The 12,342-nt window shown below is 43.7% G+C and overlaps 1 protein-coding gene across 5 annotated transcripts in view; it reads right to left on the bottom strand.

Annotated features, from left to right (window-relative positions):
• mgl (low-density lipoprotein receptor-related protein megalin) overlaps positions 1-12,342 on the bottom strand; it is a 258,781-nt gene that overhangs the window by 72,923 nt on the left and 173,516 nt on the right. For all 5 annotated transcript variants that reach the window (XM_075677360.1, XM_075677363.1, XM_075677361.1 and 2 more), the window contains 7 exons: positions 9,899-10,108; positions 9,614-9,809; positions 8,502-8,755; positions 8,235-8,384; positions 6,583-6,876; positions 1,522-1,635; positions 1,319-1,438 (listed from right to left, as the gene is read on the bottom strand). In XM_075677360.1, coding sequence (XP_075533475.1) covers positions 1,319-1,438; positions 1,522-1,635; positions 6,583-6,876; positions 8,235-8,384; positions 8,502-8,755; positions 9,614-9,809; positions 9,899-10,108 — 1,338 coding nt within the window. The remainder of the gene's footprint in view (positions 1-1,318; positions 1,439-1,521; positions 1,636-6,582; positions 6,877-8,234; positions 8,385-8,501; positions 8,756-9,613; positions 9,810-9,898; positions 10,109-12,342) is intronic.

The raw sequence follows: 12,342 nt of genomic DNA, 5'->3' as shown, positions 1-12,342 counted from the left end.
CCGAAACAGCATTAATCAAAGCCACTGGTGCTCTCGCATGCAGATCCGCTGGCAGCCGTAGCCACCACATTGGCAACACTAGGCCTAGCTGCTTCGTCGTTCGCTATTTAAAGCTTCTTGCCGTTCAGTACCGTGTCTTTCATTGCAAGAATTCACCACTGTCAGCAATGTCACTGACTCCACCTTTGTGGCCCTCGCAATTGGCTTTGAAGTTCGGAAAGCACGGCATGTTGCATAATGCCGGTTCCTGAAAGTCTGCAATGTTACGCTGTGAAGCATATGCGAAAGTATTCGCGGTGAAGCATAACAAGCATGGGAAGAGGCAATTGTCACGGGAGACAGTATGTATTCCTTAATTATACATGCGCGCACCCGCCATCTCTTGTCACAGTACGAGCACCAATATGCCTAATAAGTGTACTGGCAGGCCTTCAGAGCTTCTTCGGATGTGCCTGTGGCGATTTGAGCCCTTAAGGGCAGTAAAATATATGCATTCAATTTTTTCCAAACTGCCTGATTTTCGGACGTTGACTGTACAACTCTCCAAGAGGATGCTTCAAACGGTCCGTGGCGAATGCGCAGCGGAAGGAGGACAAGAACACAAAGGACCTACACATTGAGGAATGAATGGGAAAAGAAGCCTGCTGCCGCTTCTTTGTAGGGAGCTTGAACTAAAAAAACAAAGTGTTGGCATATGCCAAGATGCAGGTGTCCCTCACCCAAACTAAAATAAACTCTTTAAAGCAGTGAAACACAACACTGAGGCACCGTGTGTGGGCTGAGAGTATGTCAGGACAGTTGAGGTTGACAATTACCAGCTGTTGCGAGAGAATTTCCCTTGCGACAAAGTTCGGGCCTCATACCAATGAGCTTGCTATCAGTTATCAAAAATATTAGCTTCTGTATGCATCTCATTTTTATTCATATTTGAAAATGTTCGACTCGATTTGCAATGGGTATTAACATTTTTTTCCACGATATCTTATGCGCTGTGCATTTTATTTAACCCCTCCTTTCTGTTTTCTTTTGCAATAAAATAAACACTATACCTTACTATTCAAACTGGATTTAACCGTTTCTTTTATTTATAGAGAGTGACAGCGTCAGGCGACATGGTGTCAGCCCTTCTTGACATAAAACAAAGTTCTGTGTCACTCAGGGAATTTTGCAAAGGCACTCAGGAAAACCTGGAAAACTCGGGGAATTTGGAAATGTCAACTTGGTAGACACCCTATGTTAGCAATGCAGTAACCAGAAAGCCAAACCAAAAACATGGAAGTGAGACAATGAACTGCCAATCAAGTGCCAGCATACTCACTACAAAAATCTCCTTCATCTGAACCGTCCCCGCAGTCATTTTCAGAATCGCACTTCCAAGATTGCGGAATACATCGCCCATTCTCGCAGGAGAACTCCGAGTTGTCACACTTGACATTTGCTTAAAAAAAAAAAAAAGTTGTTACTGTATGTGCATATGGAGCAAAACAGCACTGAAGAAGCTAAATGAAACAGTAAACCTACTGCATCCGGTTTCATCAGAGAAGTCCCCACAGTCGTTGTCGGAGTCACATTTGAATGACAGGGGTATGCATCGACCACTACCACACCTGAACTCTCGAGGACTGCAAGTGTTTCCTGCAAGTAAAGACAGACACACCATTATACACCATGGAAACTTTCACAAAACCTATGAGCTCTGAATATGCATGCTTAGCTTTGATGGCCAGAGAAGACCAATAACAATCCGAGCTTGAACTACACTGTAACGGCATCTTTGGAAGCTCATTCAGACAGTGGGTAAACATAACTTGTTAACAAGTGTCAAGATTCAAATAAGTTGACAAGCGATAATTTGGACATGCTTGCTTATTAGGACAGCTCTGCAGCACCACCAGTAGCCCCACAGACTTAATGTATACGGAGGATCAAAATTTCAGACACCTTACAGCATGCCGTGCAATAATTCAGACTCCGGCTGCACGGTCCTGTGTAAATTTGGCCACTGAGTCTAGCAGAAAAAAGATATTTTCCTCTTGATACATCGCTGGCATGGTCGTTGGCATCTGCTGGCGCCGATGAGAATTCGGTGCATACACCGACTGTCCTCTGTCTATCTGTTGCAACAACGCTGTCAATATAATGGCCGAGGTAATAACGACAATGGTCGAGATATGGGCCACGATTTTTGTAGCGATGCCTTGTGCTCAGTTCTATGCCACTCCAGTGCCAACAATGACGTCCTATAGATATCCTATGGACATCTAATGTCAGGGCATGCTTATCCTAGGGATGTGTCGAATACGTCCTGCGGACATCGCTCACATAACCATTTGGCTACATTTTCAGTGTGCTGTAGAAATCCCTTGCATGTCCACGAGGGACATCATGGGGACATGCTGCATACATTTTACGGATGTATGTCAGGGCCTTTTGCACAGTGTTTGCACCATAATATTTATTACGGTCGCAGCACAAACTGCGTGACAGATGCAACAGGCAGCTTGAGCACTCATGCATCAAGAACAGATACATGTTGTGTACATGTTACGTGCACAGACACATGTGCCAAAGTGCTGCCCACTCCTCATTCTTCTAGGCCTTGCACCAGGCCTAAGTGGCTTATGCAACAAACTGAAGTTTTCAAGGTGAATTACACCAGAAAATTCATAAAGTACAACAAACACACCAGCTACAGACCCGATCGCTCCAGATTGTACCGTATTTACCCGCGTATAACCCGCCCCTGCGTATAACCCGCACCCCTAACTTTGAACTCGGCGGAAAAAAAAAAAAAAAAAACTCGCGTATAACCCGCACGTTTACCTGAAAAAAAAAAAAATGAGCGCTAGAAAGATGCAACTCGCACTCAGTGATCATTTCGTTTTCAGAACATTTATTCAAACGACCGCCACCACGTCACTGGTTATCCGATTCTTAATCGTCGCCGCTCTCACTGCTGCCATCCGAGGCTTCATCGCCACTCTCAAAGACGTAGTCGTCCTCGGAACCATCCAGACTATTACTGATCGCACATTTTTTAAAGCTTTTGCGCACCAAATCGGCCGGTATCGCTTTCCACGCATCCACGATCCACTGGCACAGCAATGGAATATCAGGCCTTCGCACGCGTCCCGTCGGTGTGAGGGCGTACATGCCGTCGGCCATCCACTGGGCATACAGCCGCTTCACGTGTGCCTTGAACGGCTTGTTCAGGCACACGTCGAGTGGCTGTAGCATGGACGTCATGCCGCCAGGTATTATGACGAGGTCGGTGCTGGTCTCGGCAAGGCGAGCCTTCACCGCATCAGTGCAGTGGCCTCTGAAGGAATCTAGTACGAGCATCGACCGGCGTGCCAGCAAGGCACCTGGTCTTCGCTCCCAGATTACTCGAAGCCAGTCACCGACTAGGCCACTGTTCATCCACGAATTTTCTTCCGCACGCACAACGATTCCTGGGGGCAGTGGAATGCTAGGCAGCGTCTTGCGTTTGAAAATCACATACGGGCGCAGTTTCGTGCCGTCAGCCAAAGCGCATAGCATGACTGTGCAGCGCAGCTTGGCATTTCCGCCGGTCAGCACGCTGACTGATTTGGAGCCCTTTTTTTCCATGGTCGTGTCCATCGGCACAGGTGTTTGATCAGCATTCCCCACCTGAGACAGCAAATAGCTGTGCTCCTTCCGAAGTGCGATCACATATCGTTGAAAGTTCAACAACTTTTCCTCGTAGGCTTCAGGAAGCCGCTGGCACATGGTTGTTCGCCGCCGCATAGAAAATCCATGTCTTCGCATGAAGCGCTGAAGCCATCCACGGCTTGCACGAAACTCACGTGGAATGTTCAATTCCCGGGCCAACTTCAGGGCTTCCATTTGCGCCATCTCAGTCGAAACAGCGTGGCCACGACTTCTCTGCTCCTCAATGAACTTCGCAAGCTGCGTCTCGAGGTGGGGGTACGCGCCAGTCTTCGGACCCCGAAACGCTCGCCTGTTCCGGTTCGTTGCTTCGAGACTCTCTTTTTTCTTCCTCCAGTCGCGAATGCACGACTCGTCGACGTCATGCTGTCTTGCAGCAGCTCTGTTGCCGATTTCTTCGGCAGCGGCTATAATCTTTAGCTTCTCTTTCGCTGTGAAACACTGCCGTCGAGTCGCACTCATGATGCCAAAACAAAGCAGGCAAACAGTGCAAACTGGGGTAAGTACACTAAACAGCGCCTAACGCGAGGCTCAACCAGGCCCCGCACACTCTCAAGTTCAACAAATGGCCACAGAGGGCGAAAAATCAATCGAGGCGCTTTTCAGCGTAAGCGCGTAAGTGGAGCTACTGTAATTTGGTCGAATACTTTAATTGGTGCTTTCTCTGCTAGGGGCGCTAAACATGCTGATTTTTTTAATTTACACAAACCATTGACATGAACAATCGAGGTGCCTAAGGATGTTTTTTTACCTCAAGCAAATAGGCAGTTGATTTTTTTTAAATTTGATTGTTGAAGCTGCTTTTTAGTCATAGCGTCAAGGTTTTTGTACTTGATTAACCACCGACAGCCGACAGCCTATTGGTATCGATGTGTTTCCTGGCCGTTGGCGTTCGAATACTACGGCGGTAAAACATTTTCGAAAGCATGCTGGTTTCGTCTGCGAGTAATTACACAGACTTGCTGTAAAGAGGTCTACTCTTGGCAAAAAATAGTGCCTCATTTTGTTTAGGCGTTGATTATCATAATGAATGCGGCGGAGGTTGACGGAATACGCTTGAAGGTACGTTTTTATGCCGTTGATCTCCATAACACCGTAGGTACGCAAACCGATGTCACAGAACACCCGATGCATCATTGTGTGTTCTCCGTCATCGCTTGTTTGCTGTACGCCTACTAATTCTTCACTTCTTCTTCAAGTGTTGCATCCTCCTTTTGTCCTTGTTCTCTTGTGCTTCACTTACAGTATGTCGTTCCGTCAGTTGTAATGCGCATTTGCAAAACCAATACGTTTGATAAGACGCAGTGGTTATCATAATTTCACTACACATGTATTAAGCTGGCACATGTGGTTCAGATACAGATACCTGTATGCGGACTTGCACGACGTTGATGCGGAGATTAGGATAATTATGACACCCGTAAGGAAGAGGCAGCTGACGGCCGTAAGCTGTTGCGTTCTTTTCGCCAAATTACCCGGCCTGGTAGTGCTCTAAAGATGCTGTATAAAAGTGACACGCGGTGACAGGGAAGTTATGTTTAGCAGCCGACTGTACATTTTGTAGCTTAGGTCTTCTTTCTTGTGCGTCTGTGCTACCCTTATTAATGAGCCATTTCTTGACTATGTTCTTGACTATGTAACCGCGTTTGTGTGGATCCGTAGACGTGTGCTTTTTGTTGTTCTTGTAAAATGCAAATAAAATATTTTCAAGCTTACTCAATCTTTGGTCTGTGCGTTTATTCCAGTCGAGGCCATCGTGCCACCTGGAAACCGCACTCTTTCAGTAGCCCTACACGAAATGAAACAGCTGGAGCGCGGCGGCACAACTCGGGGTAACGGCGGCGTAATAAACGAAAAACCGCTCGGGATGCCCTTAAAAGTCAGTTCAGAGTGTGCCTTAACTCGATATGACCCAGCGCTACATATATTCTGCTGCGCCTTGATCGTGCTCCCGCCAGTTTGGTTGCTGTGTGGCAAACGTAGCGCCTACATACATATGTAGGCGCTACGTTTGCCACACAGCAACCTAACTGGCGGGAGCACGATCGATGCGCATCAGCCAGAACCCAGTAGGTAAAGCGACCATACTGTGCAAAACCCCGTTTCCGTTTCCTGTTGTACAGCGCCACCCGTGGTCACATACTTTAGTTCACGACGCCACCGCTACGCTTATTTCCGTAGCACTGTGGAAGGTACAGTTTCCCTTCTCTAAGTTTGTATAGGTGTTCTGTGGCTCAACAATGCTGGCCTTTCGTTGGCCCTTCATCGGCTTGACAAGCGTCGATGACGATGGGGATGGCGGACTACACGGGGAGGCCGCCGCACATTGCGGTGAAGCCGACCCCCCCCCCCCCCCCTCCCAAGGAAAAAATTCGCAGATAACCCGCACCCCCACTTTTTAAACGCGTTTTTTCACATTTTGGTGCGGGTTATACGCGAATAAATACGGTAATTCGAAGGTGTGAGAAGCATCATATTTTTACAAGTAAACACAAAGGCAAAGCCTCAATTGTAGGACAAATATTCACGTGTATGCTGATAAAAAGTCCACATGGGATAGCCTTGTGACATCCGTGTAGGATATCCAAAACTGGATGTGCAGCGGACATCCCATTTGTCTCCAAAATGGTGCATGGATATTGGGACATGATTCGGATGCGAGAGCAAAATGGAAAAAGGATGCACACCCATAGTGCAAACAAACCAACAACAAAAATGTGCTCCAGAAAGCAAGAGTGAGGACAGCACTGAGTGCACTGTTTCTGCAACTGACCTTGGGCATATATTGCTTATGGTTACACAATGTGTAAATCCCGTAATATATATCATTTCTCAGAGTGTGCTAGCAATCTTATTTACCAATGGTGACAAGAAGTCTGAATAAGTGCTTACGTGTACAGTTGTTCATCTCATCCGAGTTGTCAAGACAGTCATCATCTCCATCACACACCCAGGTTTTTGGGATGCAGCGCTGGTTCTCACATGTAAAGTCCCATGTGTTGGGGCATGCCTGAACAGGTGGCTCAGCAGATGGGTCTGAAATACAGGTTCTGTTGTCCTTTGACAGCTGTTCACCGTACGGGCAGCCACAGCTCACAACCAGATCAGGGCCTTGGCTTCCATTTGATGGGATGGGAAAGCACAACTTTTGGCAGCCACCATTGTTGAATTGACATGGATGGCGACCTGACAGTGTGGAGAAATGGAAAGACATAAAATAATATGTTCTATTCATGCTAACTCCTGCATCAACAGATTATTATTTCAGTGTTCTTGCAAGTGGAAATAAATGTGTGGGGAACATTGTCTACTGATTGAACCACATTAATGCACAACCTCAGAAAAATGAGGAGTCACTGTGCTCATGCAACTATGTTTACAGTGGAACAAATTCCTGCAATAAGCCAATCACTTTCATATGCTGAGCACAGAAATTAAACAAGTGTCTTCATGTCAAAACTCGCTGTAATGAAGCACACAGTATGTTCAGTAATGTTTTCCATTAATCTAATGAGGCACTGCTTCACTAGAGAATCAGTTTGCTAAAACTGCCGGCCAACATAAGAAATATGCCATTGGTAACCTTACCAAACCATGCAAACAACAACGTTTGGGAATTTTTCTCGCACATCATCACCAACAAGCCCCAATAACTTGTTTGCCAACAGTTAATAGCATATCATGCTGAAATTTTGAAATCATAATAATAATAAAGAACATGGAGGCAGTCATTTAAATGGGGATCACTTGCTTCGCTGTGGTTTAACTCACTATCAAACAATGACTTATGCAGAAATCTTTTATTGGTGTACAAGGTTTTCACATTAAATTTTTCCTCCCCAATATAATCTGTGCAACAAAATAGCTTGTTAATTACTAGTGAATCATGATGTTAAGAACACCTAAGTAAGCTTAGTTGCATGTGCCAGTTGGATCAGTCACTGATATGCAACAGAGGATTTAGTGGTCGTTTTACTGGTGACGGCAGAGGGCAATGCTGGATGCAAGCAAGGCCTAGGTGACCATACTTGAGTAAAGGTGCAGGAAGCATTTGTAGCAGCAACACGCTGTGTGAGGAAAGCATAAAGGGAGCCCCCGCCACATCTTGTAGGCTTCTTTGCTGATGGCAGAGGGTTATTATAGGTGGCATGAAGTGGTGGGCATTCTTTGCAGTGAGTCGTAAACTAGCAAGTATAACAATATTACAACGACATAGCCAGTGTTGCTTTAGGGCATGTGGTATTTCGACAGCCTCGTAAAGGAAAAATCTGGTATAGCTTCATGGCATGCACCATGATGTGAGCATAGAAGAATAACAAAGGAACTTGGCTGCACATGTATTTGTTTTAGTTGTCAAAAATTAACACACTCAGGCAAAATTGTCGCCATTTGTGCAGTGCAACAAGATTTTTTGCAACGTAGACATTGACAGAAAATTTGACGAACTCTTGAGGAACATGCTTTGTTGCTGCTAATGCCATCTTTTCACAATATGAATAGGCCCCTATGGCTCCACATATTCTATTCAATGAAATTTAACTTACTGTCAACTTTCTGGTTGTCCCGGCTGTAGACCTTAATGCCGTAAAGTCGGCTGCCTTCTTCCACTGTAGTTATAATCTTCTCATCAGCTCCAGTAATCTTGTGCATTTTCAAGATTGCGTCTAAACGCCAATCCGTGACAAACAGCCAATCTGCAACATGCCAGAAAAACAAGATAAGTATACTTTTTCAGAATAGCACAGTAGCACTGGAACTGTCAATCTATGCAGAAATACCCCCAATCCCAACTTCAAAAACTAAAAACTCACCTCCATGAATGACTAGCGAGAAAGGGTGCTTAATACGTGGAGAGTTGATGGTCTGAACATCTGTTCCATCCAGATTGGCATGCTGTATGTGATCCAGAAGTGCATCACACCAATATAGACGATCAGTCTGAAAATCTATGCTGAGCCCATTCGGCCATCCCAACAGCACACCTCGAAAAACCATCACATTGCTTCCATCCAGGTATGCACGGCTGATATTTGCTGGTCTGTCCCATTCAGAGTAAAAGACATACCTGCAAAGATAAGTGAAGAAGCCATGTACAAGTGCCAACAACTGGTTCAACAGAAAAACTAAAAAAAGATCCTCAGAGCTAAACATACTGCTCAACTGACACTAATGACTAGTTCACACTGGGACACTCAGTGTCTAGAGCAGCGTGGAATCTCCTACTGCCAAAATGCTGTGTCAATCTCATTGCTCGCCTTTTGTACTACTTGAGCTGCTTCCAGCTCTTGAAATACCATGGAAAACAAAGCTCACAATATTTTACTAATGGCACAACCTGCCGAGTAAGCACTTACACAGCTGTGCAATGTTTAGGGCCTTTTCGGTAGAATTCACCGCTGCAGAATTGGATTCTGTGCTGCTTTATACTCCAAGTGTCTGTAAACGAGCCTTAAGTGTGTTAAACTAAGAAACTCTGATCTGAATATGTAATGAGTGAACCAGGAAATGATTGTCGTGACTGGATTAATGCTTTCCAAAATTATTTGTTGCCTAGAGATGCACATACACACAGAAAAAAGACTACACATGAGCACTCACATGTCCTCTTTTTTTTTTATGTCTGTGTGTCTAATGCTACAATTTATCATAATGCGGAAGCAACAAGCCTAATACCTACAGTTCTATTTAAGGCTAACTCCTATTGTTTAGCTGTTCATACATTCAATTTGGTTTAGAGGTTGAGGTGCAACAAACAGCAAGAATAGCATCATGCACCAGCATGACAGATGTTTGCACCCATGAAGCTGCCTCAGAACAATGATGTTTCAAAGGATATAACATGCCTCACAGTAGCGAAGTACTTAAGGTTTACTGCACATCTGAAGCAAGAATAGCACATTTTTACAGAAACATTACCACCCACCCTTTGTTTGGATGGACAACAATGGCACGAGGACGCTTTAAGTTCTTCAACAGTGTTCTTCGGTACTGGAAGTTTTTGACACTAATGACATTCAGCGTTCCTTTTCTGCTGTCAATGTAATATAGGTTATGAGAAACCCAGTCCAAGGCCAGGCCTTCTACTCCTTCATTTTGGGATGCTAAAACATTTTCTTTCCCTGTTTTAAATAAAAAAGAGGCAAGTTAGATGTCAATAAAATGCACTTTCATAAAGAAACAAAGAAAATTGTAAAAAATGAGTACCAACCTGATCCATCAATTGTGACTCTGTAGATAACATCCAGGATGACATCGGAGTAGTAAATGAATCTTTCACGTGCATCGAAGTCTAAGCCAACAAAGCGAGCTGATTTGCTAACAATTGGCACCATGGCATCTGTGAACCCATCCTGAGTTATGTTCATGAGGCTGCCACGCACAAACTTCTGCTGAGAGTAAAGCAAGAATGTTGACACCCCTGGAAAAAATAGAAACGTACTTTTGAAATATACAGTGCTGTCTGTAATAAATGGCGTTCATAATTATGGTCAGGTTCATTTTCAACAAACAAAGCTATAATAAAAAATATCACATATTGAAGTGGGTGCATCCATCAGAGGCCTTGTACTGAAATTCTGCATCAATTATATGGATAGTGACGGTGAAATTTTACTATCTTTTGCAATCAGCGATGCCCTGATATTTCATATATATTTGTTTATATATGCTATATGTTTATGTATGCTGTATATGCTAGCTAGGTAGATGCTATATTATTCAAATGGCAAATTTGCTCAAACTAGGATTTATAGTCTTGACTGAATTATTCCTTAGCATTTTTCACAATTGTGGAGTGCAAGCAAGTCATAAAATGTTTCATTCGCAGCATATGCCTTTAATTTTAAATCTTAATATGCAATTAAAAATAGCAAAACATTATCAGGGCTCACAATCCGAAAGTAATTAATTTTATTGGCGCCAGCTACAGTGCTCTTTATGGGTAGTATAGTGGCACTGGCGTGATGCTATTATAAGTTTTACACTGCATGCTAAACCTTTTAAGCGTCCAACAATTCTGACACACCCACATGTGCTGCACCTGCATAGAGATAGAACACCATCCGAGGAGTTCAAGGGCAGCACAAAACCTGGCTATCGTTGTCAATGTTTTGCCCTTCGAGCCAAACTGCCAATTTGTTTTTTCAGTCCTTATTTTTACTCTTCTTCCCCAATCTTGTCCCACGTGCAAACCTCCTTAAAATCCACCAGTAACATTGTAATATATTACCTGTTACAATATATAATACATAACTTTATGAATGTCCTTATTTAACTAACAAGTTATCATTTCCTGTATTGGGCGACAGATCTTAATAGTTTTGTGACCTTGAAAGAATAAAATTAAATCAATCACTTTCAGTCTAAGGACCTATTAGAAATAAGTTAAGAGGCAGTTTGTACATGAGACCAGAGGATCATGAACAGCATGACCCATCCATTTATTATAAGTGGATATTGAACCATCTGCTAATGTTTGTGCCAGCATAAACTGCAGCTATTACCCCTCAAAATAAACATATAAGGCTGAATTCAAAAACCTCTGATTACGAAAACGGTGTGTCATTGGCCAATCATTGTTGCTAATAATATGTTTTTTACCGAATTGGCCAGCATCTTACTCTACAAATGGCTCAGCATACCTTCTGCATTGAGAATATGCACCCTGTGCAACTGTCACAGTATTTTATAGGGATAGCTATTCTAGGGTTGTTATATAGACTTTCAATATGAATTTGTGGCATCGCCACCATCGGCCATTATTGCAGTTGATTCCCGAGTAATGATCACATCGTCATGCCACCAATAAAATAGAATATATTTGTAAATAATTAAAAAAAAACATCAGCTGGCATCAAAGCTGGGATCCTTCACTCCAAAAAGTGATAAGTGATGCTCCAGTTAATTAATTTAACTTATGGTGTTTTACATGCCAAAACCATGATCTGATTATGAGGCACGCTGTAGTGGGAGATTCTGGGATAATTTGGACCACCTGGGTTTCTTTACCATGCACATAAATCTAAGTACACCGGGTTATCACCTTTTGCCCCCATCGAAATGCGGCTGCCATGGCCGGGATTCAATCCTGCGACCTCGTGCTCAGTGGCCCAACACCATAGCCACTAAGCAACCATGGCTGTTTGATGCTCCAATTAACTGGGCCACTAGATATTAACAAAGTGCGAGCACAAAGAGCCACTATCCTTCATGAGGCAGAAGTTGTGTGTGCTACAGGATATAAAAGGCAGTCATAAACCAGCAATGAGGAAGCTATGCGAAGCTGGTGGCAAGAAGTCATGTATGTAAAAGAAGTTGTGGGTCTCTAAAGGTATGAATGCATTGAACCGGCAATCTATCACTGACAGAATACTCATGCTCCCAGGAACTTTGAATGCCCATTTTGACATGTCACAATGGACAGTTTAGATAGTCTGATTGTTTACTGTTCTGAAGATGTGCAATGCTAATAGTGACTTTTGCATTAAATGTGACAAGCATATTGACAGACCACATAAATAGCATGTGCTGCTGGCATTGTTGATGGAAATTCAATCTATCCTACCACTGGTGAGAGAGTGGAGCGAAGAAAAGTTCCGATGAGTTTTGCGTTTAACTTGGTGTTCAATGCCATGGATCGAGGAAGGCCGTAAT

The sequence above is a fragment of the Dermacentor variabilis genome, unplaced genomic scaffold, assembly GCF_050947875.1.
Source record: "Dermacentor variabilis isolate Ectoservices unplaced genomic scaffold, ASM5094787v1 scaffold_12, whole genome shotgun sequence".
NCBI classification, from domain to species: Eukaryota; Metazoa; Arthropoda; class Arachnida; order Ixodida; family Ixodidae; genus Dermacentor; species Dermacentor variabilis.
Note: the sequence above shows the minus strand (reverse complement) of the source record. Positions and strands in the feature narration are given on the sequence as shown.